We start from the raw sequence: 25643 nt of genomic DNA, 5'->3' as shown, positions 1-25643 counted from the left end.
CCCCTCCGACGCGCTCCGACCTTCCCCTTCCTCCCCCCGTCCCTCCCTCGGTTCCCACCGCGGACGAGCTCAGGCGGCTGGAACGCGACGCCGTCGAGGCCCGAAAGGCGGCGGAGAAGGCGTCTCTGACGGAAAAGAGGCGAGCGGAGAGCGCGGCGCGAGCGGCTCGACGCGAGCGGGAGCGTCTGGACGCGCTCGCCGAGGAGGAGAAAAAAAGCAGGGAGCGAGACAACGCCTCGGACGTCCGCGCGCAGGCAAAGCGGGCGCTCGAGGAGAAGAAGCGACGCGAGGCGGAGCGCGCGTCCGCGGAGAGGGAGGCGCGTGCAGCGGCGAGGGTGGCGCAAAAACGCGAGGAGAAGCAACGACGCGAGGAGGAGAAGAAACGACGCGAGGCGGAGAAGAAACGACGCGAGGCTGAGAGGGCGGAGGAACGGGAGCGGAAGCTCGCGGACGCGGCGAGACGACGCGCGGAGGCGGAGGTTATCGCGCGCGAGGAAGCCGCCGCCGCGCTCGAGGCGGAGGCGGAGCGGGAGGCGCGGCGGGCGCTAGCCGCGGAGACGCGCGAGACGTTGAAAGCGCAGAGGGAATTAAAGCGACGAGCGGAGCGAGCGTCCGCGTCGACCTCGAGCCCGTCGCGAGAGGTTTTGGACGGGTTGGGGGACGAGCGCGGGGCGTACGAGTCGACGCCGTCAAAGGCGGTCGTCTCCGGAGCGTCGGACGGCGCCCCCGGTCTCGGTGACTCACCGGGCGGTGAGTCACCGGGCGGTGACTCACCGCCCGTCGTCGCGACTCGCGCCGGATCCCAACCCCACATCCGTACGGTGGCTCTCGTCCCCGGCCGATGGATCGATCCGGGCGAAGACGCTGGCGCGCCGGGCGAGCGCGCGCTCAACCTCGTCATCGCCAACCGCGCGCACGCGGCGCTCGGCGACGGCGGTTGGACCGTGCTGAGACCCGACTTGGCGTCTCCGCCGTTGGCACAGACGCAGTACGCCGAGTTCGTGAGGGAGCAGACCGCCGCGGGGGTGTCGGTGCTGGAAATTCACGGCGCCGGCGGGCTCGGAGGCGGCGACGGCGGCAGAGGTGCCGAGGGGGGTGCCGAGGGGGGTGCCGAGGGGGGTGCCGCGGGGCGGGGCGTCACCGGGGTCATCGCGCAGGACGACAGCGCGCTCGGCGCGGAGCTGTCGAAGACTTTCGGGCGTCGCCTCGGGGATGGAACCGTCTCGTGGCGTGATCTCGATGCGACCCGCGGCGGCGCCGTCGCGGTCGAATCTTTCGACGCCGCCGAGCTCGAGGCGATGGATCCCGTCGCGAGGAGCGCACGGGTGGACGCCATCGCGAGGGACATAGCGAGCGCGGTCGGGGCGATTGGCGACGCGGCGCCGCCCGAGGGATGCAGCGCATCCGGCTGCCCCCGCCGGCGCGACAACGACTGACGTCGTTTGACGTCGTTACATCAAAGTTATCGACTTGGTAGACTATTTACAAGACAACGTCGCGACGTTGTGCCTCGTGCGCGCGCGTGCGAATGCCAAGACGCGTGAATACAGCCGAAGAGGTTACACCCTCACGCGCCCCCCCTCGGGCCGACGCGTCCCTCCATCTCCGTCCATCTCTCCCCCCTCCACTTCTTCCGGGGCTCGCCCCCCCCACCCCACGTCGAGCAGCCACCGGCCCGTCGCCATCTGCGAAAACACCATCGCGCTCACCTCCGACGACGCCACCGGCGCGAGCATGAGCCGCCGGTTCAGCTCCAGCGGTCTCAGCGTCTTCATGATCCGTAAGTCGTCCTTATGTCTGCACACCACGGGGGCGCCCACGAGCAGCGACGCGAGCTTACTCTCCGCGTGCTCCCTGTAGTGCGTGCGCGTGGCGTGCACCGACCTGTACCACGCCATCCACTCGTAACCGTACCGCACCAGGAAGCTCATGGCGCCCTCCTTGCCCCCCTGCAGGTGATGCAGGAGCGAACCAAGCGCCAGCTTGGGCGCCGATCGCAAAATCTCGCCAATCTTAGCCCCGTACTCCTCCGGGGTGAAGTACGCGCGCGTCAGGGGAATTAAGATGGCCTCCTCCTCCGCGAGCAGCGGATAAAGCGACGTGCGGTAGCCGTGCCACGCCGGCGCGAGCTCGGAGGCTCGGTTGAACGTCCTGTTGCAGATGGCGCGATCCACCGCGCGGAGTAAAAAGTTGAGCTGATCGTGCGACGATTGAAAATCCGCGGGGACGTGGACGCGGGAGCGAACGAAGGGGTGGAGCACCGCGTCCTCCATGGCGTGGTGGTACACGACGTGGTCCCTGTGGCCCACCCACCAGTCCTGTGCAGCGCGGGGGGCGCGGGAGCGTCAGCGGCTGCGTTTGGTGCCGTCTTCGTTACAAAAACCACACGTGGTCATCGGGTGGTGCGCCACAGCTGTGCATTCGGGTTGGCGCGAGATTTTGACTGGCGCCACGTCGTGACTCAGCCTCTTCTCGACGGCGAGATCTCGGGAGCGGCGCGCGGGGTTCGCGCGATTTGGGAACGTCGAGGGCGTGTGTCGGTGGTCCATCGCGGTGTCACCGCGGCGCGCGGGAACCCGCGGCGATGTCGCGATGGTTTCACCGCGCTCACCCGGCGTTCGACGGTCCCGGTCGGGCGAGAAAAACTCCGAGGCGAGCGAGCGGGTGAAATGAGACTCGACAGGACGGCTCGGCTGGCGCGCACCTTGATGCACTGAATCTGCCACCTGCTGAGCTTGTCGTCGCCCAGCTTGAAAAGAAGCGCTTCGAACTTGGTCACCTCGGCGCGGATGGCGTTGTGCATCAGCCGAACCGGGTCGAGCTCCGTGGGCAGCCTCCAGGTCCGGTCCTTATCGGCGGGAAATGAGAGCACGTCGCGCGGGCGATACGCCTGAAAGTCAAGCGCCAGAGCGGGCTCGGTGTAGAGTCCGGCGAGGCCGCCGGAGAGCCGGCGCATCTCCGTGGGGCTCGCCTGCGGGTCGTAGGCGTGCATGCCCCTGACGGAGTCATCCCGGAAAGGGGGGCGACGCTCCCGATCCATGGCTTGGCTGGCCCGCGTCCGCGCGTTGTCTGAAATGGCGCACGCAACGGTCTGCGCCAGTCGATCGATGTGACTCACAAGAAGTGACAGCGTCAGATTTTGACGACACCGAATCTTTATCTGGAAAAAAGACAAAAATTAAGACTGCTTCGCATACGCGGGACGCTCGAGAAATATCTTCGAATACTTTCCGAATCAACTCTCGGATGCCGATTCGATTCCACCCACGCGCCTCCCGGGCTCCCGATCCAACCCGAGCTCGGATCGATCAAAAAGCACCCGCCGAGTCTTTCCCGGAAACAGAGATCGGTGGTGCGGGCTTGGGGGGGTGGAGGACCATGTGGGACTCCGTCGTGCGTCGCCCCCTGCACCTTCTCAAGACCGCCCCGCGCGAGCTCTGGCTCGTCTACGTCTTAAAGGCTCTGGACAGCTACGGATACTTCGCCCTCAGCGAGGTGTTCACCATGCTCCTCTCCGACGAGTTTGGCGCATCGGACACCGTCGCGGGTGCCGTGTACGGAGGGTGGGGAACGGCCATCACGCTGTACGGGATACTGACGGGGACGCTCATAGACGCCATGGGGGTACGAACGAGCCTGGTCGCCTCGTACGCGCTGCAGACGGCGTCGAGGCTCGTGCTCGTGTACACGAGGAGCATCTCGCTCGCGTACACCATGATCTTTTTTTTGCAACCCCTGGCTTCGTCCTGGGGCGCGCCGGTGCTGACCATCGCCATCAAGCGGCTGGTGCGAGACGCGGACAGGACCGTATCCTTCGGGCTGTTTTACGCCATGATGAACGTCGCGGCGCTGCTCTCCGGGTTCGCCATCGACGCCCTGAGGCTCGGCCTGCCGCGGGGAATCTCGAGCGACGAGTCCTCGCCCCTCGCATCCCCCGTGCGCGTCGTCGTTCTCAGCACCGTGGCGACGTCCCTCGGCGCCTTGTGCGTGTCGTGGAGGTTCAGGGACCTGCCCCATCGCGGCGGCGGGGGTGCGCGCGAGACGGGGGAGGGAGGAGGCGCGGTGACGTGGCGACGCGACGCGGTGGAGAACGCGAGGGGCGTGCTGAGGAACCGACGCTTCTGGCAGTTTCTCGCCATGGCCGTCTTCACGCTCAACCTCAAGCAGATATTCCGGCACATGGACGCCACGTTCCCCAAGTACGCGGTGCGAGCGTTCGGGTGCGACGCCCCGTTCGGCAGCATATACGCCATAAACCCGGCGATGATCATCCTCGGCGTCCCACTCGTCGCGGCGGCTACGCCCAACGTTCGCCATTTTGACATGATCTTCCGCGGCGGTTGGATCACCGCGATTTCGCCTTTTCTCCTCGCGTGGCACCAAACGTACGGCGGCGCGTGCGCCTTCGTGTTCGTACTGAGCCTCGGGGAGATGGTGTGGTCCCCGCGATGGTACGACTACACCATGGCGTGCGCTCCGCCGGGGAAGGAAGGGATATTCGGCGCGTTGGCGCTGGCGCCCGTCTTCGCCGCCAAGTTACCGACGGGTCTCTTGGGCGGATACCTGCTGCAGACGCACTGCCCGGCCGACGCTGGCGGGGACTGTCACCATTCGGGGCGAGGGGCGACGGTTGGGGGCGAGGTTGGGGGCGAGGTCGGGGGCGAGGTCGGGGGCGAGGTTGGGACGAGATGCGACGGTCGGGCGCTGTGGGGTACCATCGGCCTCGTCACCCTCACCTCGCCGGTTCTCATAGCCGTCTTCCACCGATGGCTCAGGGACAGCGGCGACGGCGACGGGGAGACGGACGGGGAGACGGACGGCGGCGGCGGCGGCGGCGGCGGCGGTTTCGTCAGGAGGGCGATCGTGGGTGGAAAGACGTACGAGCGGTTGGAGAGGGCGGAGGAAGACGGCGGGGGAACCGCGGGGGGTGGGTTTAGGGGGGTGGAAAGCGACGACGACGATCCGAAGATTGAGCTCGCGGCGATGGGCGCATCCGTCACATGTGAGTCATCGGTCCGTTAATCAACCAACCCTCGTGTAGCTGAATGATCCAGTCACTGCCACACCTTCTCCCACGATTTCTGCCTCCGAATCGTCCCCGTCACGTTGGCGCCGGTTCGCTTTCCACCGCCGAATTCAAACACCGCCGCGTTGACGTCGTGCGGATCGCGCTTACCGGGTTTCTCCTCGTACTCTGTCTTTGGTCGCGTGATCTTCGCCGTCGGTGGTTTGGTTCCCGGAGGTCCGTCTCCGTCTGGAGGTCCTCCGTTACGTGACGCCGCTAGCGGGACGTTCTCGATGTCCACGTCACCGCGCGCCACGCGGCCCCCGTGCGCCGCCGCATCGTGCGTGTGCACAGCCGCGAACGCCGTCCCTGTAGTCGAACGCATCTTCGCGCCAAAGACGTGCGCCGGCTGCGCCCCGTCGCCCCGGACGTTCACCCTCGCCGTCGCGGGCCTCGCGGCGTGTTCCACCGTCGGCGACATCGGCCGGGCGCTCACGTTGAACGGTGGGTCCTCCGCCCCGGTGACGTCGGCTCTCCAGTAACCCCGCGGGGGATGCGCCGAATGATTTTTGGAATGATTTTTGGAACTCGTCGTCGAACTCGTCGTCCCCCGCCCGGCGTTCAACCTCGTCGCCGTCGCGTTCATCCTCGCGCCGCACATCTTCTCCGCGAGCGTCGCCGTGCGCGGCGCGAACGGCGCGATGACCGACGCCGTCCTGTCCCCCGCGGCGGCGTTCGTCGACGACGCGAACGAGTACCCGAACGCCTGCTTCCTCGCGCTCTGCGCCCGCGTCGACGTCTTCCGTGTGGCGCACTCCTTCGCGGCGCTGAGATGCCCGTGCGCGCGGGCGACGCGCTCCGCAGCCGGAAGCACCCGGAGGGGCATCTTCGAGGCGCGTCCATCGCGCGAGGCTGGCGCGGAGGACGGCCGTAGCTTACCCGTCTCGAGGAGGATCCGCGAGTGCGCCGTCGCCCCCGCCGCCGCCAATCGCACGCGCTCGTCGAAGCCGCCCTCGCCGCCGCCGCCGCCGCCGGGATTTCGACCGAACACCATCGCCGGCTTGGCCGCCGCCTCACGCGCCGTCGCCACGCGCTTCGTCTCGACCGCGCCCGGTCGCATCGGCGTCTCTCGCAGCCTTCGGGGGATGCCTTGCTCCCTTCGTAATAAATCCGCCGAAAGCTGCGCGGCGCCTCGCGCGGCGGGCCGCGAGGTGAGCGGCCGCCCCGTCGCGCTGGCCGCCCCGACCACGCTCAGGACCCTGGTGGGCGACGGCGTGAACGCGGCGGCGGAGGCCGGTCGCCTCGCCGCGCGCGCCGCCGCGCGACGCCTGTCCTCCATGCTCTCCGTCTCCGCTTGTTTTGGATTTGGACTTGCGCTTGGATTTTGATCCCGCGACTCGTGCGACTTGGATTGACTCGCGCCCGATGTCTGTCCCACGTCCCCGTCCCCTTTCCCCGATACCGGCGACAGCACCGGGCGCACGGTGAAGTCCACGTCGACGACGACGCCGAGTTTGTTCGGCGGGCGTCCCCTGGGCTGTTCGTTGAGGTGCCGGGTCCGCTGGTTCCGCAGGTGATGGCCGCCGCTGTTGGCCACCACCTCGCCCCTCGCGGTGTACCCCCGGGGCTGCACGAGCTCGTCCACGGCGGTGGCCCCGGGTGCGGCGCGGCGCCCGGGTGCGGCGCGCTCCTCGTCGAGCTCGTACCTCCATCCGTCGATCGTCCGGGCGAGCCTGTCGTGGAGGATCATGCGCCTGCGCGTGGCGCCAGCGGTGGATTTGCGGATGGTGGCATCCTCGGCGAGGAGCTCGTCGGCGGTGTACGCTCCTTTGTTGTCGAAGCAGTGCACCTGGAGGTGGGTGGTCCGCGTGGGTATCGTCGTGTAGTGCACCCTGCGTGGCGCGGGGGGACGCGGGTGGGATCGATGAGGGTCGGGGAAGGGAGGAGACGGGGCGGTCGGGAGGGGGATTTCGCGACGGGACGTTTCTCGGCGCAGGGGCGAAAGTCTCGTGCCGCTCTCGGCGCGTGTGTCGGGGGGGAGGGGTTGAGGGGACGCACTGTCGCTTCGCCGCCTCATCCTCGTCCTTTCGCCTCTGCTTCTCCATGCGTTCGCTCCATCGCGCGAGCGGGTCGCCGTCCGCGTCGGGGCCCGTGGCTCCCATCCGCCCAGCCGCGCGCGCGCCACCGCACTGATGGGGGAGGGGTTGCGCCAAATTGACCCGTTGACTTTTCCGTCCCGTTCAAGACGGCAAGAGACAGCTGCGCGGAAAACTCTTCTCGGAACCCCCGACGGAACGAGGCGACCGCCCCACCCCCCCCTGCGGGTTCACTCGTCGTATCGCGCGGCGGTTTCCTCGTGCGTGATGCCCTCCTCGGCGTTTGCGGGCGGCGACGCGGGTCGACGCCCCCTGCGCGAGCTTCAACGGTCCGCAGACGGACACCGCCCCGCCGCGCGTCGCCGCGACGCTCGCGTGAAAGCCTCAGCGAAAGATGACGACGCCGCCCCGGCTCGCGCGCTGGAGGACCCGGCCCTGCGGTCCAGCCTCCAGGGCCTCGCCGAGCGCATCCTCGCCGAAGCGCCGTCGCGCGACGACGACGACGACGACAACGACGGGGAGAACGACGACGACGACGCGGGGGGGGACGCGAACCTTCGCGGCGAGACCGGCGACGTCGAGGCGACTTCGAGGAAGAAGATGGCGGACCACGCCCTCGCGTACGCCGTCGCGAACTCGACCGCGGTGAACGCCCGAGGCGCGGTGCTCGCGGGACGCGTCGGGCGCATCGCGCGGTCCACCGCCGCGTCGCGCGCGCGGTCGCGATCCGCGACGCCGTCGCCCGAGCGCGGCGGGCGGCGGCCCGGTTGGCGACCCAACGGCGCCCCTCGCGACGACGATGATGACAAACGGCTCGGACGTCATCGTCGCGGTCGTCGCGGAGGGAGCGGAAGACGCGCGTCGCCCGAGGTGAGGGCGTGCGCGGAAGCGACGGACAGGCTCGTCGCCGCGGTGACGCGTCAGCGCGCGGCGACGGCGGCGCGGGGCCTGGTCTTTGAGGATGCATCCGCCGAAGCAACCGAAGGAGCCGACGACGACGCCCCGTCGTGCGTGTCGTCCCTCTCGGAATCGGAAGACGGCGAAATCGACGACGGCGTCGACGGGTCCGTTCGCGGGATCCTTCGCGGGTTCGCGGACGCCGCGACGACGATGCCGGATCCGTCGGAACCCAGCCCGGATTCATCGGTTCGACTCGACGCGACCCAACAACTTCACGCGACTTCACTCGATCCCCCGACATGTGACGACGCGTACCTCGCCGCGAAATCCTTCGCCGACGAGCTCAGGGGCGTGAGCGCATCCGCCGCGCGCGTCGTCGCGGAGCGTTTGGGTCGGTGCGAACACGACCGCGCGCAGCTGGCGCGGCACCTGGAAGAGACGAAGAGGCGGCTGGAGACGGCGGTGTCTTTCGCCGCCGAGGTGAGAGACGTGTGCGCCGCCAAGGACGAGGCGATCGCGGCCAAGGAGGCGGAGTTGGCGGAGGCGAGGGCGGCGCTGGCGGCGGCGGCGGCGCGCACGCTCGCCTCGTCGCTCCTCCCTTCGAAACCCGTCACAACAAACCGCGAAGAAGAGGCCCCACCCGGTGAAGAGACGAATTCTTCCCCGGGCGACTCGAATTCGAAGGCGGCGCTAACCTTAACCCCGGCGGCGACCTACGCGGCGGACCTCGAGGAGGAGCTGCGGGCGACCCGCGCGGCGCACGCGGAGGAGAGAACGGCGCTGGAGCGAACGATGGCGGCGAAAGACGAGGCCAACGCCGAATCGACGGCTCGGATGGAGAAGGAACGTGAACGGGCTCGCGCCGCGCTCCGAGACGCGGAGATGGAGCTCCAGGAGGCGTTGGGTGACGTGACGCGCCTTCGAAGGGCTCTGTCGGAGAGTAAAGACGCGAACAAATCCGCCGAGGACGTCGCCGCAGCGGAGTCGAAGATGGTGGACGAGCTCCGCGGTCGCTGCCGCGAGCTCGAGGATGAAAAAGGCGTCCTCGAGGCCCGGTTGAGGACGGCGACGGCGGAGGCGAACGGCGAGGCGGACGCGCGCGCGGACGCGTCCGCGGACAAACGCGCCGCCCGCGAGGACCTGGCCGTGTTGAAGGGCTCCCTCGATTCGCTTCGCGCCGAGCTCGACGGCGAACGAGCCGTCGCCCAAAAAGCGGAACGCGCCAGGGCGGAGGTCAACGGAAGGCTCTTTCAGCTCACCGCCGAGGCGGACGGCCTGCGCAGGCGGCTCGCATCCGCGAAGGAGGAGTGCGAGGCGCAGAGGAGGAGCGCGGAGGCTGCGAGGTGCCTTGCCAAGACGGCGAAGAAGGAGGAGGCGCCGCTGAGGGAGGAGCTCGCCGCCGTCAAGGAAAATGGGGAAGAGCTCGTCGCCGAACTCGCCGCGACGCGGTTGCAGCTCGCCGCCTCGGAGCGATCGCGCAAGGCGTCGCAAAAGGCGCTTACGGAGAAGGACGAGGAGTGCGCGGGCGCCAAGGCGGACGCGTTGCGACTGGACGACGAGGTCAAGAGGCTGGAGTCGGAGCTCGCGAAGGTTGGAGTGGCGGAGAAGATTCGAGAGCGGGAGGCGTTACGGGCGTTACAGGAGCGCGAGTGGGAGCGCGGGGAGGCGAACGCGGACCACGCGAGGGTCCTTCGAGACGCGACGACGCGCGCGGAGGACGCCGAGCGGGAGTGCCAGTCGCTTCGTAAGCGATCGGAGGAGGCCGAGGCTCGAGCCGACGCGGCCGAGAATCGAACCCGCGACGTCGAAACGCGGATCGAGCACCTCGAACGCTCAGCCAAGGACAGCGCCCGCGCCAGCAAGGGCAGCTCGCTCACCGCGGAGATCAACTCCGCCCTGCGCCAGGAGCTCGAGGAGCTCGGGTTGGAGCTGGCGACGGCGAGGGAGGAGACGGAGGCTCGTCTCGCCGAACGCGACCGAGTTCGAGCCGATCTCAAAGTTCAAAACGAGGAATTCGCCAAGCTGGAAGCCGCCCTTGGCCGCGCGGAAGCCAGGGCGGGCGACGCCGAGGCTGCGCACGCCGCCTCTGCGCGAACGGTCGACTCTTTAAGGACGGAGCTGACGCAAATGGCGCGCAAAATCGCCGAGCTCGAACTCGCCGCGGAAGCCGCGTTCGTCGAGCGATCGAACCTCGCGAGGAATACCGAGGCGCTCGAGCGCGAACTCGCCGAGGTCAAAACGGCCAAAGAAACGCTCGAAGGGGAGACGTGGGCGCTCAGGGAGGAGCTCGCGGAGGCGACGATTGTGAGGTTGGAGCGCGCCGCGGCTGGAGGTTCCGACGTCAGCCCCGCGGCTGGCGACGCCTCTGCTGATGTGGCCGATGACGCGGCTTCTGCTGATGTGGCCGATGACGTGGCTTCTGCTGATGTGGTCGATGACGTGGCTGTCGAAGCCCCCGAGGCGAAGAAGGGACGCCCCGCGCCTCGAACGCCGATTCTCGCGGACGGACGCTCCTCCGTCTCCTCCCTCTCCTTCTCCGTCTCTGGAACGTCCCCGATCGCTTCTGGAACGTATCCGGTGACGCCGGCGGAGGACGTCACCGCCGCGATGGCCGCCACCGCCGCCGCGCGAGAGGAGACCGCGAACGCCGAGGCGCAGCTCGAGCAAATCGCCGAGGCGCTCGTCAGGGCGGAGGTTTCCCTGTCCGAGAGGGACGCGCGGTGCGAAGATTTGCGCCGCGAAGTTGACGTCGCCAACGGAAAGGCGGCGGCGGCGGAACACAGAGCCGCCGTCGCCGAGCGGGGCGCGAGCGCGGCGCGCGCGGAGCTGGGCCTGGCGCTGGAACGAGTTGCAAAGGAGCGAACCAGGGCGGCCGCGGCCGAGTCGCAGCTCTCGTCCGCGAAGAGGCTCCTCGCCGAGGCTTCCTCCGCGTCGCGGCGGGCGCCCGGTGACTCACCGCCCGGCGCCGAAGCCGGTTCGCCGACGGCGCCGCAGACGACGCCGGCGACGCCGAACGACGAACTCGCGCTGCGGCAGCGGCTTCGGGAGTCCGTGTACGAGATCGAGCTGCTGAGGGCCAAGGTTCGGGTGATGGAGGCGAAGGCGGAGGTTGGTGGACGCGAGGGGTTGGCGGAGGATGCGAGCTTCGAGGGTGGCGACGGAGCGAGTTTCGACGGCGATGACGGGGGCGACGTGAGTTTCGAGGGGGGCGAGTGCGCCGAGGCGAGGGCGTCGTCGTCGTCCACCACCCCGTCCGAGGTGTCCCCGATGTCGAGGGCTCTCGGCTTGTCCGTCACGGGGGAGACGACGCCGACGCTCTCCGCCGACGCGACCACGCAGCCGGCGACCACGCAGCCCAGCCCGGCGACGCCAGCCGTGTCCGAGAGCGACGACGGGAGCGGGAGCAGCTTTCACGGGTTCACGGATCCGAAGCTCAAGCGCATGCTCCAGGAGGAGGAGGACGGGACGATGAGCCCGTACGTGTTTCCCGGCTGGAGGAGAGACGGCGAGCGGGACGCGTCGTCTTAGTCTTAGACGGTTCGAACAGACTTTCGCGCGTAGTCCGTGATTAAAAAAAGTGAGCTCGGCTGGGCGATTTTTTGTCTGTGACGCACGCGAGGCGCGAGGGGAGTCGACAGCTAAGGCGTTGTTCACATCGTATCACGAGGTGCTAACGCATCGCCAGTCAGAGAGGAGCCGTTTCTAAGCGTCCACCGTCACGCCGACATCCAGACTCACGACGCAGCCCGCCACTCTGAGCTCGCGTATCGCAGCCGGCACGCGCGTCAGCTTGTTGCGGCCGAGGTCCAAATCCACCAGCGACGTGAGCTGCCCGATCTCCGCCGGCACGCTCGTCAGCTGATTGCCGTCGAGGCCCAACCCCTCCATCGACGTGAGCTGCCCGATCTCCGCCGGCAAGCTCGTCAGCTGATTGCCGTTGAGGTACAACTCCTTCAGCGACACGAGCTGCCCGATCTCCGCCGGCAAGCTCGTCAGCTGATTGCCGTCGAGGCCCAACACCGTCAGCGAGGTGAGCTGCCCGATCTCCGCCGGCACGCTCGTCAGCTGATTGTCGTAGAGCAACAACGTCTCCAGCGAGGTGAGCTGCCCGATCTCCGCCGGCACGCTCGTCAGCAGATTGCCGTCGAGGTCCAACCTCACCAGCGATGTGAGCTGCCAGATCTCCTCCGGCACGCTCGTCAGCTGATTTTCGTCGAGGTACAACTCCTCCAGCGACGTGAGCTGCCCGATCTCCGCCGGCAGGCTCGTCAGCTGATTGCCGTCGAGCTCCAACCTCACCAGCGACGTGAGCTGCCCGATCTCCGCCGGCACCGCTCCGGTCAGTCCACACTCTTGCAACTCGAGCTTCACCACCCGGCCGTTTTCCATCGTCACCCTGTCCCACTCTTCCGGCCCTTCGTCCTCTGACCACCACCCTTCGAGCCCCTGCCATGTCGCATGTAGATAACGTAGCACGAGGACGTCGTCGCTCACGCGCCCGGCAGGATACGGCGCCCACGGAAGGTCGAGCTCGTGGTAAGCCCACTTCAGAACCTCGAAGTTCCGTCCGTAGGCGTACTCGCAGAGGCGGTCCTTCTCGTCCCCTATGAGCTCCAACGCGCGCTCCTTACCCAGGGACCGGCGCACGCGATCATCATCCAGGACACGAACGAGGTGGTCGGCGATATCATCGCCCGCTAGCCTCTCGAAGTCGAAAGTCCGCGGCAAAGCCTCGGGCAGGGAAGAAGCCTCTTGGAACGTCGAGCTCATAGCTTCTAGTGTCTGTCGTGTTTTGACGTGCTCGATGTGGGAAAGGACGAGCGCCACGAGCTCCACGGGGAGGTCGCAAAGGCTGGCGTTTCTGCGAGGCATCTCGCGGCGATACGTGCTGCAACGCGCGGCTGGGTTTTGACGACTGCGCCACGACGGGTGGCTTTTCGTGAAGTAATGGAGTCTCTCGTCGAATAGGTTTTTAAAGGCTGGAGGGACGCGGAGCCACGACTCGCGCCCGCGGCCCGCGGCGCCATGCTCATCATCGACGAGGCCACCCTTCGCGACGACGATGCACTACCCGACGACGATGCACTACCCGACGGCTACGTGGTGCGCGGGGTGCGATACCCGCGCCCGGTGGCGAGACCCGCGAGCGCGACGAAAGCGGTGGTGGGAGGAGGCGCCTCGCGACAGGAGCGCGATATCGAGGACGTGCGCGCCGTCGTCGAGAGGTGCATCGTCGACACCTCCTCGGAGATCGACGTCTTCGACGACGACGATGCACCTTTTAACGACGACGCCTTCGTCGACGACGCCTCCGACATGGACGTCAGTCCGATAAAGCGCGCGACTTTCCTCGTGGACCCTCCCCTCCGCCCCTACGAGCCCCCTTGGAGGAGGCGAGCGCCGGTTCTCCACGGTCTCGACGGTCTCGACGGTCTCGACGACGACGACGACGACGACGACGACGACGACCTCGGCACCCTCACGGACCCCGACGCCATCGCGAATCTCATTGACGCCCTCGGCTTCAACATCGACGACCTCGGCACCCTCGTGGAGTTCGCCCCGGCGAAGACGGCGGACGACGCGAGCGGGGCCCCGACGCGCGTGCTCACGACGCGCGCAGAACTCGACGCCGCCGAGGACGACCCGTCGGACGCTGTGCTCATCGACGCCAACTTCCGAACCTTCGTCGAGAAGTTCAAGGAGACGATCGTGGCGTACAACCGCGGAGATGGACCCGCGCGCGCGCGAGCCGACTTCGAGAGAGACTTCCCCGCCTGCGTGGAAAAGTACAACGAAGGGGTTTTGCGGGAGCGGGCGAAGACGTCGCAGCTGCAGACGGGCGTCGACTACCTCGAGGACCCGGTGACGGGCGGGAGGAGGGACCCGGTGACGCTGAGGCGATTGAACGAGGAGCGGCGGCGCGTGCGTTTGAGACGCTCGCCGCGAAGGTTCGTTTCCTGGTTCGCCCCGCCGGCTCGGCTTTGTCACTCGTCCGAGGGGTTCGACTGGAAGAGTCACCCGGCGTATCCCCCGGACCTCCTGAGAGGAGACTGAGAAAAAGAAGGACGAGACGACGACGAAACAGACGACGAAGAAGCCGAAGAAGACGAAGACGAAGACGAGGGATGGGACGCGGAGCGCCGTCGCAAACAACGGCGGGTCGACAAAGTGTTCAACCTAAGTGTTCAACCTAAGTGTTCTTACCCCTGAACTCTGGGCGTTTCGCCTTGTCCATCTTGACCCCGACCGCCGAGTGCGCCCTGTGCATGGCGCCCACCTCGCCGCCGCCGCTCCCGCCGTCGCTCCCGCCGCCGCCGCCGCCGCCGCCCGCCGCCCGCAGCGCCGCCGCCGCCTCCGGCTTGGAGGGCGTCGGCGTAAACTTACCCCCGCTGGGCCCCGTCCCCCTCTTTCTCCGCGGCTTCGCGTTCCCGTCCTCGTCCACCCCCGGTCCGTCACCCCCCCGCGGCTGGTACACGATCTCGCGCATGCGCTCCAGCAAGTCCTCCACGCCCCCTTCCGTCTTGCGTCGCTCTCTCAGCGTCTCCCGCGCCGCTTTCGCGATAGCCGCGTCGTACGGTTTGACTTTTTCAAACGTCACCAGCCTCCGGCCCCACCGACCGCTGAGCAGCTGAACGCTCGACGCGCGAAGCTTCAGCGCCGGATGCGACGGGACGCTGTCAACCCCGGCCGCCGCGGCGTCTTCCGGGTCCGCCGCGGCCGGGATGAAGAACGCGAGCCGGCCGCCCATCGCGAGCAGCCGAGCCGACGTGTCCATCAAGTCGTCCATGCACTCGCTGAAGGGATACGGCGCCGTGCTCGGGATGTGGTTCTCCCTGTGCTCCTCGGGAACGGGCTTGACCGCGCCGTCCGTCCCGCGCTTACGCCCGCCGCTCTTCCGCCCGCCCGCGCGCACGCCGTACGGAGGGTCCCCGACGACGCCCTGCAGCGTCCCCTCTACGTGCGCCAACGCGGTCCAGCTGTGCTTGTGCAGGTCCATTCGCAGCAAACCCACGGGGGGTTCCAAGCCGTAGTCCTCGAAGTTGGTCCAGACGTCGACGTTCTGCCCCGTGCGTTTGTCCTTCTTGCCCCACTTGATGACCCTGATGTCGATGTCCGAGCCCATCGTGAAGGCGCCGAAGTGCGCGGCGTTGATGAGCAGCGAACCGGTGCCGCAGAACGGGTCCCACACGACGCCCCCCGGCCTCGCCTGAATCATGTTGCACATGATCAAACCCATCTCCACGTCCATCGACGTCGGACCGAGGTACCGCCGCTTCTTCAGGTCGTACTTGCTCAGCGGCGATCGGTCGCCGGTGGCGACGACGCGTCCGAAGTACCTTCGCGGGGGTATGTCCGACGGCACACCCTTGAGGTCGTCCGCGTTTGCCGATTCGATGGACCAGAAGAGATGCTGCGGGCCTTTCATCCTCGCCCTGCCCCTGAATTGGAGGACGGGTTTGAGGGCGTCGATGCGCGCGACGACGTGCGACCACGGGTTCTTCTCCGTGCCGTGCTCGGTCTTGCCAAAGTCCTCGACGCACACCTTGAACGTCGTGCCCTCCGCGATGTACGGATCTTTGCGTTCGTCGGGGAAGGCTTTCACGGCGGCGTTGAGCTCCTCCTGGGTGTCGCCCTCGCCCCACACCTCGATCAGAGCGCGCGTCAGGACGCTGCGCCTGCATACCTCCACGGCGAGCTCCTCGGTCGGGATGTAGACGCGCCAGAACGGGGAGTGGTCGACGCCACCGTGCGGCTCGCGCCACTTGATGTCGGCGCCGCACCCGGCCATGTCGGCGAGCGCCTGCAGCTCCTCGCGGCGGAAGTCCAGGTGCCTGTGGAGGAAGTAGCACAGGTACCACCCCATCGCGTGAGAATCGACGAGGTCCGCGACGTCGCGTGCGTCCCGTGGAGGGAGGCGCGCGCCGCTCTCTCTCTGACCGCCGCCGCCCCTCGTCGCGAAACTTTCACTTAGGACTTGTCGCTCCGCCAGCCAAGTCAGCACGCGCCGATAACTCTCGGAGGAGCCCACGGTCACTTCGAGGAGCGCCCGTCGATGGCGACCATGTCCGCCGTCGCCGGGTTCGCCCCCGTCGCATCATCGCCCCGGGCCTTCCATCGCCGGGCCGGACGACGTCCGAACCTCCCGCACGCCGCCGCCGCCTCGCGGGAGCCCCCGTCGTCGCCCCCCGATGGCAAGAGCACGACCGATCCCGAGAAAAGCAACAACGTCGTCGGTCGCGAAAGCTCCGTCGCGACGCTCGCCGTCGAGGAGGTCCGCGCGTGGTGCCTCCGGACCGACGGCGGCGTTCTCGCCACGGAAGCCGACGTCGCGGCCCTCCGCGCCGCCGTCGACCGCCTGCGCGACGTCACGGACGACCGAACGCCCCACCTCGCGGGGACGCGATGGAGACTGGCGGGTTGCGCCCAACACACGCTCCGTTCACCCGCCACCTGGCTCGCGTCCCCCTTCTTCTGGATCGCCAAGGAGGCGCAGCACGAGTCCGCGAGGCTGGCGCGAGTTCCCGACCTCTTCCCCCCGTGGCGACTCGCCGCCGAGTTGAGCGCGGGGGGTCGGTCGGGAGAGGAATGGATCGTGGCGTTCGGCGAGCGAGAGACTGGGGCGCCGTTTCCCTTCTCAATCGGGGAAGCCGTCCTCAACGGCCTCGCGGTGCCGTTTCGTTCCGACGCCGCGACGGTGGAGTTCCGAGCTCCGGGCGCGCGGGAGGAGAGCGACGAGGGCGCGCGCGGAACGCGGGGTACGTACGCACCGCGGCGGTCGCTGAGGATGACGTCGAGGTCCGAGGTTGCCTTCGGCGTCGGTCGTTTCCGCGTGGCGGGCGACCTCGTCACCGAGGCTCGCCTTCTCCACGCCGTCGGTCGACGTCAGGATCGATCGAACTCTGGATCGATCGACGACGGGCGGGGGGCGGCGGGCGGCGTTGACGCCGAGACGGACGCGGATGCGACGGATGCCCGCGCGGGATCGATGCTGGACCGCGAGGAGGAGGCGGAGGCGGCGCGGCGGCGGCGGCGCGGCTCACGGCGGCGGCCGCGGCTCGCCGTCGACGTCGACGTCGGCGCGTTTGTCAACTGGCGCACCGGGGGCACGCCGGTGAAGACGCTGGCGACTTCTGAGGCGAGTGGTGGTGACGTGGATGGTGACGTGGACGGGGGAGGCGACGCGGTTGGACGCCGGCTGGACGCGGACGCCGCCGATTTCGCCAGCTGGCGCATCGGCGGGGTCGCGACAACCGGAGCGCGCCGCGCGCCTCCCCCCGCGTCCACGTCCCCCGAGCCGCGCGAGGAGATCGTCGGGATGGAAACGCGCGAGGAGATCGAGACGCGGCGCGCGTGCCTGCTCACCACGCGGTTCGAGCGCACGGGCACGCCGCTGGACGGGGTAGACGTCGCATCCGGGAGAATCATGGGCGCTCTCATGTCGCCGAGCCCGCGTCTGCGCAGGTCGTTTCGGGAGGGCGCGCTGCCCTCGGTGCCGTACGCGCACGTGTGGTGCGACGGTGAGACGATGATCGCGGAGGCTGGGTCGTGCGCGGAGACGTCGACGCTGCTGGTGTACGCGAGGGTGCCTTGGCAGGAGGGCGGCTGCGCGTTTAGGACGGGCGACGTGTGAGTGTTGCGAAGGTCTCTCGCTCGCCGCCGAAGGTTCGTCGCGCCGTGACCGAAAGTAGTGAGCGAACGTCGGAGTAAGGCGGGTAGCGCGTGTCATCAGGCAGCTCATGAAAAAGGAAAACTTGCATTCCAGCGGTATGCTATGTGGTGGCGGGGCTAACCAGCCTTATTGTGCGTCGCGCTGGCGGCGATTCGCCGCGTTCTTCTATAGCCGTCGAGGCTCGGAGACGATGACGTTTCTTCGCCGCGGTGTTTACGGCGTCATGTCCTTGTGGGTGGCGATTTTTTACGCCAAGAAAACGGCGACGGCCGCAGCGAGGGCGATGACTCCGACATGCTGCAAGGATGCCGCTCCGGACACAGAGTACGGGTGGCACGCGGACTGTTTGGTGGCGCCGCAGCAACCCATGACGTCGGCACCTAGGAGCTGAACGTCCTGCTTGATCGTTGCCGACTTTTCGTCGCAGCTCCAAGGCTTGCTAAAATCTTCATTTTTGATATCATCATCACCTGCAACCCAAACGTCGCATGAGAGCTCCGTGTTGCTCGTTTCGGGACCTTTGTACGTCTTGTCTGGGGCCCAATCGGTTGGATCTTTGCAAAAATACTTCTGGTTCTTGTAAAGAGCCGATTTGCCATCGGAGCAGCATTTAAGTGTCGTGCCGAACGACTGGATATGACGTTTAGCAGCATCCGACGCCGTTGAGGCGTCAAAGTTCGCGTCGAAGGTGATGCCGGCAAGATCATTAGTGCCGGTCTGCAACATGTCGATCCAAGTGTCGCAGGGTTTTGTCTGTAAGGTGCCACCCATATCGACTTCGACATTCTTGGTCCCCACGTACTTGGTCGTGTTGAAACAAATGTACTTGTTGTCGTCGGAACTGTTCGCGTGGGCGCTCGTGCCGAGGAGTGCGAAGGTGAGAGAAAAGACGAGGGTAGTGGCGCGCATGTTTGCTGCGTCTTGTCTTGCTTGTCGAACGCGCGAAGCGAAGTGTGGGCGTATGACGAGCCCGACGAAATGGTCGGTCCGTAAATGTTCTACAGGGTCGCTAGACGACACAAGAATCAGTGAAAGTTCTGTTCCAAGTTTGGAAAATCGTCAACACACAAATCCCGACGCGTTCGATTCGCGAGCTGCCTGACTCGACATCGAGGGTCTACTTCATCAGGACAAAAATGCGGAACTTCTGAATTTCGGGTTTTCGCACATCGTGCGCCCCAGGCGTAAATTTCAAAAAATGTCATACTCTTACGAAGACTATGCTCATAGCTTCTAGCTAGTGTCTGTCGTGTTTTGACGTGCTCGATGTGGGAAAGGACGAGCGCCACGAGCTCCACGGGGAGGTCGCAAAGGCTGGCGTTTCTGCGAGGCATCTCGCGGCGATACGTGCTGCAACGCGCGGCTGGGTTTTGACGACTGCACCCGTCGTTGTCACTGAAAGTTTCCTCGGACGAGGCGACAGGGATCAAAATGATGAGCGACGGGTAGAGGTGAGATAAGACTTTTAGTTAGAAAACCTGAAGGAGGCACGCGCACCGATGGTGGTTGCCGGATTGGTGGAAGGAGGCACGCGCACTCGAGAGTTAGTTAGGGAACTGCTTGAAATACGAAATACGCGTTTAAACGCCAAACTCGCGCGCATCACGAAATATCGTACTGGGATTATGTGTGGCATCCATTTGCCTCGGTTCGTCAGGGCAAACAGAAGGCGGTCCCTTTTGAAAAAAAATCCCGGAGAGCAATCTTCGCTGACGAGGCAACGGATCCAAAAAAATCTACGAAGGGTTTCTGTTGACTCGTGAATTCACGGTTTGCGCCGTCCCGCATCTTCTTTTTCGACTTTCCCGCCCGTGACTCAGCGCTTTTGCGAAGACTATGACGCACTTTTCCATGAGCACGCGCGCGTGACCATGCTTCGACACGCGCTCAACCAAACCGCGATCGCCTCCGCGCGTCGCGCGTTCGCCTCCCCCGCGGTCGCGACGCAACTTACGAAAACCCGGGACGCGTCCTTCATCTCCTTCGACGCTCACCACTCCGACGAGATGCCCCTGAGGGGCGTCGCCGATAAGATTGGAGGCGCATTCGGACCCCTCGCTGACGCGATAGCGGAGTCGCAGAAGAACCGCGCGACGGCCAGCGCGAAACCCGAGGAGGTGTACGTTCCCAGCATTCCTCACCTCCTCCCGGTGACGCGCGTCGCGCGGGACAACGAGTGGCTCAGGAGCGTCCTCATCGTCGACGAGACGAAACGGGTCAAGCCGCGGCTGAGCTGGTACGATCCGTACGATAGCTCGTGGGCGCCCAGCGGCTGGTTCAAGGACGGCGTGGTGGCTGACATGGAGTACTACTTCGGATCCGCGTCGGAGGTTAAGAAGTGATCTTAACCGCGCCACCGTGTACGACGCCCGCGACGGCGTCGCTGTATTCATCGAGATCATGTGACCATACAACACTCCGGGCACGAGCCCGCACAAGCGAACTCGACCAATTCTTTCCTTAGCTAAAATTAGGGAGGGGGTTAGCGCATCGAGGGAGGGTGGGGGGCAACTGTATCAACGCGCGGCCGCGCGCGCCGTCCCCGCCGGAAACATTAACACCGTGAACGCTGTACAAGACCGTTATAACAATACCCGACAGAAGAGGATGTAATACAATACCAAACGCATCGGTTCCTACGCCGCCGTCGTCGCGCCGAAACAAACAGAGAGGACACGTCCTGTCAGTTGTTCGCGCCCTTCCTGAATTTCCCCTTGAACTGCTTGTCCTTGACAGCCTTCGCCGCGCCGAACTTGGCGCTACCCCGCCGCCGTCGCCCCGCCGCCTGCACCCTCGCCGCGAGCGGCATGTTCTTCCTCTTCTTCTTCTCGACGTTGCTGGTGCCCCCCGACTTTTTGTTCTTCCTCGCCTGACTGGCGCCAAACTCCCCGCGGTCTTCGCGCCCCGCCATCACGGACGCCACCCTCGTCTCCTTGTCGTGCGCCTTGCGCAGCCCCACCGCCATGAGCGCGTCGGGGTTCACCCTGCGATCCGCGACGTTCGAACGGTCCGCGAGCCGAAGCATCCGCCGCATCTCCTCCGCCGCAGTCTCCTTCGCTTTCTTCGCCCCGACCTTCTCCATAGCCGCGTCCAGCTTGCCCGCCTCGCGAAGCGCCTTGATCCGCCGAAAATCCTCGGGTTCGAGCACCCGCGTGTGCTCCACGAGGTCCTCCTCCGAGTCCGAGTGCGCCGCGTTCGTCTCCGCCTCCTCCGCCTCTCTCGCTCGGCGCTCCTTCGCGGCGGTTTTGTGCCGGCGCCTGAGCTCCGAGAGCGAGAGGACGCCGTTTTTGCGAACCTTGGGCGCCCGCTCGCCCTTTGCCTCCGCCTCGGACACGGCGCGCTCGGCCATGGCCCGTTTCTGCTCCAGCGTGAGCGCGGGCTGGATGAACTTGCGCTTCCTTCCGGTGGTCGGGTCGACGACGCGGCCGTACTCGTCCTCCTCCTCGGGGTCAAACTCCTCAGAGCCCGAGGCTTCCTCCTCCTCCGAGCCCTCCTCGCCCTCCTCGTCGGAGCCCTCCTCGTCGGAGCCCTCCTCGCCGGATAGGAGCTCACCCTCGTCGCTGTCGCTCGCGTCCTCGGCGTCGTCGTCCGAAACCAACGCCTCATCCCCATCCTCCCCATCCTCATCCTCATCCTCATCCTCATCCTCCCCACCCTCCTCCCCATCATCTTCCCCGTCGCTCACCGCCTCCGCCGCAGCCTTGGCCGCCTCTCGCTCCTCTCGTCGGAGCCTCGCCGCCTCCTTCTGCAGGAGCTCGGCGCCCGCGACTCGATCCTCCGCCTTGAAGTCTCCGAACGCGGCGACGGTCCTTTCCAAATCGGCTCCTGGGTTGGGTTTAGTGGACGGCGGGGGACGAACAGTCAGTCTTCGAGACTCGAGTCGGGGCGCGCGGGGGGGGGGGTATTGGTTGGTTGAAAAGTTGAGAGGGAGGATCCGACGCCGCCGCTCGCGTCGGCTCGAGGTGTCAATTACTAAGCGGATAAATTCGTCTGACTCATGTTATGAATGGTCTCCGCCGAATTTTTTTCTCATCATTCACCTCGAGGCGCGGCGGCGGCGAAGGCCGAAGGCCGAAGGACGAAGGGGCAAGGGGAGAGAGCCCGCACGAAACCAAACGAAAACGAAACCGCCGGGGAGGCGAAAAGTGACGACCCAAACCGGATGAAACGCACCTTTTCCGCGATCCTTCTTCTCGAGCATGCCCGGCGCGAGTTCGCGGAAGAGCGCGATGAGCGCCCTCGCCGCGGTGGCCACCGGCTTGTCCCTGGCTCGCTTATACTGCGCCAGATCCTGCAGCAAGTCGCTGTGCATCACCAGCGGGCACCGCACGCAAATCTCCCTCACGGTGTTGATACCCACGGCGACAACCTCGGGCCTCGCCCTGTCGTGGACGAACTGGTTCACGAGCTGCCGGAGCAGGGGCTCGAGGGCGTCGGGGGGGACGAGTTCGTGACACGCGGTGGCGGCGGACGCCAGCAGCCGCGTCACCTCGCGCTGGTTCGGCTGGACGTACCTCTGCAGAAACGGGTACAGGTGCAGCAGGTGCAGCCGGTGCAGACCCACCACGCGCGACACAACCTGGATCAGCAGCATCTTCGTGTCAAACTTTAGCGCGCTGCCGCTCTGCAGGCGGCCGAAGAGGTGCTCGGCGAAAGCCTGCGGATCGTTCACCAGTTGCATCGCGGCGAATCGAGCTTCACCGTTGTTGCCCTCCTCGCGCCGTCCGGCTTTGCGTATGGACGCCATCTGGCGCTTGAGCTTGGCCTGCTTCTTTGCCTTGGTGCGGCTCACGCCCTGCGTCGACGGAGTGGGGTTGAGTTTCGATCGGATCAGTAAAGAGTCGCCGGTGAGACGAGAGGGGCACGAAAGCGAGGAGGCCGTCTCGCGGCGCCGAAGAGTGAAAAAAAACGCTCGCGCGCGAAGCCTCAGAGATCTTGGTGATGAGTTGTCGTCACCGAGTTTGGCCTCGAGAGTAGCAAATATATTTTTGAACATCACCGGCTGCGCGCGGAGCGAGGGAGGAGAGACGGGCGGGGTTCGGGCCGCCGCGGGACGACGAGCGGAGGGCGGCGGACGCGTTTTTGGGGCTGGAAACGAAACGTCTCCCGAAACGTCTCCCGAAACGTCTCCCGAAACGTCTCCCGAAACGTCTCTCGAAACGTCGCTCACCTTGTTGTACGCTTTGTACACGTCCTCCTTGCTCACCCCGCTGCTCGTACCCGCGGCGGTTCCGACGCCCGTCTTGGGCTTCGGCGCGTCGTCATCGTCGTCGTCGCTGTCGTCCCCCGCCTCCGCGGCAGCCTCCGCGGCCTCGTCCTGCCCGAGGAAGAACTTCAAGGCGGCCACGAGGATCTTCGGGCTCGGATGTCGACACGCGTCTGCGACGAGGTTCACCGTTCTCGCATCCGACCAGACGTTTCTCCTGTAGAGTTCCGTGATGACCGCGAGCGCCTTCTTGGCGGCGGCCTCGTTCTCGTCCTTCAACGCGGCGGCCAGGAAGTTTTGCACCTGCCTGTTGAGCGCCTCGTTGCGCCGGGTCTTGTTCGCGCCCTTGACGTCGGCTACGATGTGCCGAAAGATCATCACGCGAAGCTGCTTGTCCTGGCATCGGAAGAGCTTGAAGAAGAGGGGCAGGAGCTCCGCGGCGGTGGCGCTGCCCCTGTTCCGCAGGAGGATGAGCGCGGATACCAGGGAGCGGCGCAGGTGCGGGTCGAGCAGGGCGTAGTGCTTCTCGAGGAGCTCGATGAGGCCGACGTGAAAGGATGGTATGTCCGCCTTGTAGGACGCGGACACTTGCGCGAGGAAGCCGACGAGGTCGGCAAACTCGCGAAAGTCCTTGCCGGGCTTCAGCATGAACAGCCCGTGGAGGGCGTTGTAGTGCTGGAGCTGCATCAGCACATCGTCGCGATACCCCTCCGGGTCGCGCTTAGCCTTCCCCTGCAGCGAGAGGAGGTCGCACCGGCTCATCGCGCCGCCGCCGCTGAAAACTTTTTATAAATCCCCGCCTCGGATGAGACGTCCCGACGCCCGACGCCGCCGCCGGGGCGTTCGGGCGACGACGCGCGCCTACGACCGGGCGAGCGCGATCGCGCGCGAGGATGCGAACCTCGGTGGGATGTGCGCGGGAGGTGCGCCGGCGTCTGTGTGCGCTCCGCCGGTGGGTGTGACGCTCGATGGACGCGGTGTCGGGAGCCGCAGCCGCCGCCGCCGCTCCTCCGGCGGCCCTTTGGAGTGAAATTTTCGGCACCCGACGGTGTGGTACAAGTCACGTCGGGGCTCGCCCTTCGCCCCCACCACTTCGAGCAGCCCCAGTCGCGTCGGATGGGACGGTCGCGCTCGCGCTCGCGCGATCGTCGCGGGAGGAGCAGGTCGCGCTCGCGCTCGCGCGATCGCGATCGCGAGCGCCGGCGCGAAAGGAGCCGCTCGCGCGACCGACGGCATCGCGACAATCATCGTCGCGGATCTCGCGACGCCCCACGCGACGCGAGGGACGGTTCCCGCGAGCGAGACGGCCGAAAGCGAGGCAGGGACGACGATCGCGGGGAGTTTCGCGGCGGCGTCGGGCGCGGGGTCCGCACCGACGGCCGGGAAGAAGACGACGACGACGGCCGCCGCGCGGGATCCTCCGACAAGAACGCCGAGGACGCCGAGGCTGAGAAGAAGCGCGCGAGACTCGCCGCCGCCAAGGCGCTCATGGACAAGAAACGCGCCGCCGCCGCGAAGGAAGCCGCCGAGCGGGTCGCCGCGAGAGCCACCGCGGAGCACGCGGCCGCGTCCGCCCCAGCGCCGCCCGCGCGACCCGGCGGCGACGACGACGACGACGTCGATCCCCTGGACGCGTTCATGGCTGCCGAGATTAATCCGGAGGTGAGGCGCCGCGAGGAGGAGGAGGCCAAGGCGAAGCGCGACGCCATGCTTCGCCGCGCGAACGAGATCAAGGCGGCGCGTGAGAGCGGGAAGGAGGTGAGGGCCCGCGCGGACGCGACGATGCTCGCGGACATCGACGCGGAGATTGAGGAAAAGCCGGATGAGACTGTGGAGATACCGGACAACAAGGTGAAGCTCGTCATCGGCGCGGGGGGCGAGAACATAAGGCGGATACAGAAAAAGTCCAACTGCCGTCTGCAGGTGAAGAAGAAGGCGGCGGCAATGTCCGTGGGGTTCGGGGGCACCGACGAGGCCGGGCTCATGCGCGACGACGACGACGACGACGACGAAAAAAACGACGGGAAAAACGAATCCGGGTCGACCACCTTCATGCTCTTCGGCCCCCCCGAGGCTCGAGAGGCGGCGAAGCGCATGATCCACGAGCTGTTCGACAAGGCTGCAGAGGCCAAGGCGCGGCAGCGTCAGGACGAGAAGGACTACAAGGCGAAGAAACGCGAGCGAGCGCGGCTCGAGTACCACCTTCGTCACAAGAAAGACTACGACGTCCTCGGCGTCCAGCTGGGCGCTTCCAAGGACGAGTGCAAACGGGCGTACCGGAAGCTCGCCGTGAGGTGGCACCCGGATAAGCACCCCGAGGGCGACGCCCGCGTGGAGGCGGAGGCCAAGTTTAAGGAGATTCAACGCGCCTTCGACGCGTTGATGACCACGGACGAGAATCAAACGATCGAGGCGCTCGCCGCGAAGGGCCAGCGGGAGGCGGAGCGCGCGGTGAAGGAGTTGAAGAAGGAGGCGGCGCGACGCGACGGGGTGGACATGGAGGCGGTGGCGAGGAGCGTGGCGGAGGTGCAGGAGAGGGCTAAGAGGGCCGCGGCGGAGGCCAAGGCGCGGGAGATTGAGGCGGCGCGGGAGGCGTACAGGCGAATGTGAAACTCGTAATTAATGTTACGCGCGTGTCGATAACTTTTCATCGTCGTCGTCTTACTTTTCAAACATCCGGTCTTTGCTTCCCGGGTCCCCGCTGGGTTCGGTCGCGTCGAGGCTCTCGTGCCCTCGCGTCCCGGGTCCCCGCCGCGTCGCTCA

At 66.6% G+C, this 25643-nt stretch overlaps 12 protein-coding genes across 12 annotated transcripts; 6 read left to right on the top strand and 6 right to left on the bottom strand.

Annotated features, from left to right (window-relative positions):
• Window positions 1-1301: 1301 nt before the first annotated feature.
• On the bottom strand, window positions 1302-3053 carry MICPUN_50396 (predicted protein). The gene is made up of 2 exons (XM_002502237.1): window positions 2705-3053; window positions 1302-2318 (listed from the first exon to the last, which is right to left on the bottom strand). Exons 1-2 carry the CDS (start codon window positions 3038-3040, stop codon window positions 1560-1562), a joined length of 1095 nt encoding a protein of 364 aa, XP_002502283.1. The 5' UTR covers window positions 3041-3053; the 3' UTR covers window positions 1302-1559.
• Window positions 3054-3246: 193 nt separating this feature from the next.
• Window positions 3247-4973, top strand: MICPUN_58875 (major facilitator superfamily; the record flags this gene model as incomplete). Its single annotated transcript, XM_002502611.1, has 2 exons — window positions 3247-4927; window positions 4969-4973. 2 exons carry the CDS (start codon window positions 3247-3249, stop codon window positions 4971-4973), a joined length of 1686 nt encoding a protein of 561 aa, XP_002502657.1.
• A 24-nt stretch (window positions 4974-4997) lies between these two features.
• MICPUN_108333 (predicted protein) lies at window positions 4998-6220 on the bottom strand. Its single transcript, XM_002502236.1, has one exon. It carries the CDS (start codon window positions 6123-6125, stop codon window positions 5055-5057), a length of 1071 nt encoding a protein of 356 aa, XP_002502282.1. The 5' UTR covers window positions 6126-6220; the 3' UTR covers window positions 4998-5054.
• A 1148-nt stretch (window positions 6221-7368) lies between these two features.
• MICPUN_58873 (predicted protein) lies at window positions 7369-11596 on the top strand (the record flags this gene model as incomplete). The annotated part of the gene is made up of 1 exon (XM_002502610.1): window positions 7369-11596. The coding sequence occupies one exon, from the start codon at window positions 7369-7371 to the stop codon at window positions 11527-11529; it is 4161 nt and encodes a 1386-aa protein (XP_002502656.1). The 3' UTR covers window positions 11530-11596.
• A 107-nt stretch (window positions 11597-11703) lies between these two features.
• On the bottom strand, window positions 11704-12390 carry MICPUN_81822 (predicted protein; the record flags this gene model as incomplete). The annotated part of the gene is made up of 1 exon (XM_002502235.1): window positions 11704-12390. The coding sequence occupies one exon, from the start codon at window positions 12388-12390 to the stop codon at window positions 11704-11706; it is 687 nt and encodes a 228-aa protein (XP_002502281.1).
• A 636-nt stretch (window positions 12391-13026) lies between these two features.
• MICPUN_58871 (predicted protein) lies at window positions 13027-14058 on the top strand (the record flags this gene model as incomplete). Its single annotated transcript, XM_002502609.1, has 1 exon — window positions 13027-14058. The coding sequence occupies one exon, from the start codon at window positions 13027-13029 to the stop codon at window positions 14056-14058; it is 1032 nt and encodes a 343-aa protein (XP_002502655.1).
• A 136-nt stretch (window positions 14059-14194) lies between these two features.
• On the bottom strand, window positions 14195-15868 carry MICPUN_58870 (predicted protein; the record flags this gene model as incomplete). The annotated part of the gene is made up of 1 exon (XM_002502234.1): window positions 14195-15868. The coding sequence occupies one exon, from the start codon at window positions 15866-15868 to the stop codon at window positions 14195-14197; it is 1674 nt and encodes a 557-aa protein (XP_002502280.1).
• Window positions 15869-16057: 189 nt separating this feature from the next.
• On the top strand, window positions 16058-17635 carry MICPUN_58869 (predicted protein; the record flags this gene model as incomplete). Its single annotated transcript, XM_002502608.1, has 1 exon — window positions 16058-17635. One exon carries the CDS (start codon window positions 16058-16060, stop codon window positions 17633-17635), a length of 1578 nt encoding a protein of 525 aa, XP_002502654.1.
• Window positions 17636-17740: 105 nt separating this feature from the next.
• MICPUN_108332 (predicted protein) lies at window positions 17741-19256 on the bottom strand. Its single transcript, XM_002502233.1, has one exon. The coding sequence runs from the start codon at window positions 18581-18583 to the stop codon at window positions 17921-17923; it is 663 nt and encodes a 220-aa protein (XP_002502279.1). The 5' UTR covers window positions 18584-19256; the 3' UTR covers window positions 17741-17920.
• A 274-nt stretch (window positions 19257-19530) lies between these two features.
• MICPUN_108331 (hypothetical protein) lies at window positions 19531-20197 on the top strand. Its single transcript, XM_002502607.1, has one exon. It carries the CDS (start codon window positions 19546-19548, stop codon window positions 20014-20016), a length of 471 nt encoding a protein of 156 aa, XP_002502653.1. The 5' UTR covers window positions 19531-19545; the 3' UTR covers window positions 20017-20197.
• Window positions 20198-20357: 160 nt separating this feature from the next.
• MICPUN_82167 (predicted protein) lies at window positions 20358-23642 on the bottom strand (the record flags this gene model as incomplete). The annotated part of the gene is made up of 5 exons (XM_002502232.1): window positions 20358-20618; window positions 20658-20892; window positions 21274-21499; window positions 21848-22451; window positions 22881-23642. 5 exons carry the CDS (start codon window positions 23640-23642, stop codon window positions 20358-20360), a joined length of 2088 nt encoding a protein of 695 aa, XP_002502278.1.
• A 354-nt stretch (window positions 23643-23996) lies between these two features.
• On the top strand, window positions 23997-25490 carry MICPUN_58865 (predicted protein; the record flags this gene model as incomplete). Its single annotated transcript, XM_002502606.1, has 1 exon — window positions 23997-25490. One exon carries the CDS (start codon window positions 23997-23999, stop codon window positions 25488-25490), a length of 1494 nt encoding a protein of 497 aa, XP_002502652.1.
• Between the last annotated feature and the right edge of the window lie 153 nt (window positions 25491-25643).

This window comes from Micromonas commoda, chromosome 5 (genome assembly GCF_000090985.2).
Source record: "Micromonas commoda chromosome 5, complete sequence".
Taxonomy (NCBI): domain Eukaryota; kingdom Viridiplantae; phylum Chlorophyta; class Mamiellophyceae; order Mamiellales; family Mamiellaceae; genus Micromonas; species Micromonas commoda.
Note: the sequence above shows the minus strand (reverse complement) of the source record. Positions and strands in the feature narration are given on the sequence as shown.

Bases quoted from the DNA above. Each gene is read 5' to 3' on its own strand.
- MICPUN_108333 (XM_002502236.1), bottom strand. From the start codon at position 6,125: ATGCGACCGGGCGCGGTCGAGACGAAGCGCGTGGCGACGGCGCGTGAG.
- MICPUN_50396 (XM_002502237.1), bottom strand. From the start codon at position 3,040: ATGGATCGGGAGCGTCGCCCCCCTTTCCGGGATGACTCCGTCAGGGGC. The intron at 2,319-2,704 runs GTGCGCGCCAGC...CGCGCTGCACAG, and splicing joins GGCAGATTCAGTGCATCAAG to GACTGGTGGGTGGGCCACAG.
- MICPUN_108331 (XM_002502607.1), top strand. From the start codon at position 19,546: ATGCTTCGACACGCGCTCAACCAAACCGCGATCGCCTCCGCGCGTCGC.
- MICPUN_108332 (XM_002502233.1), bottom strand. From the start codon at position 18,583: ATGCGCGCCACTACCCTCGTCTTTTCTCTCACCTTCGCACTCCTCGGC.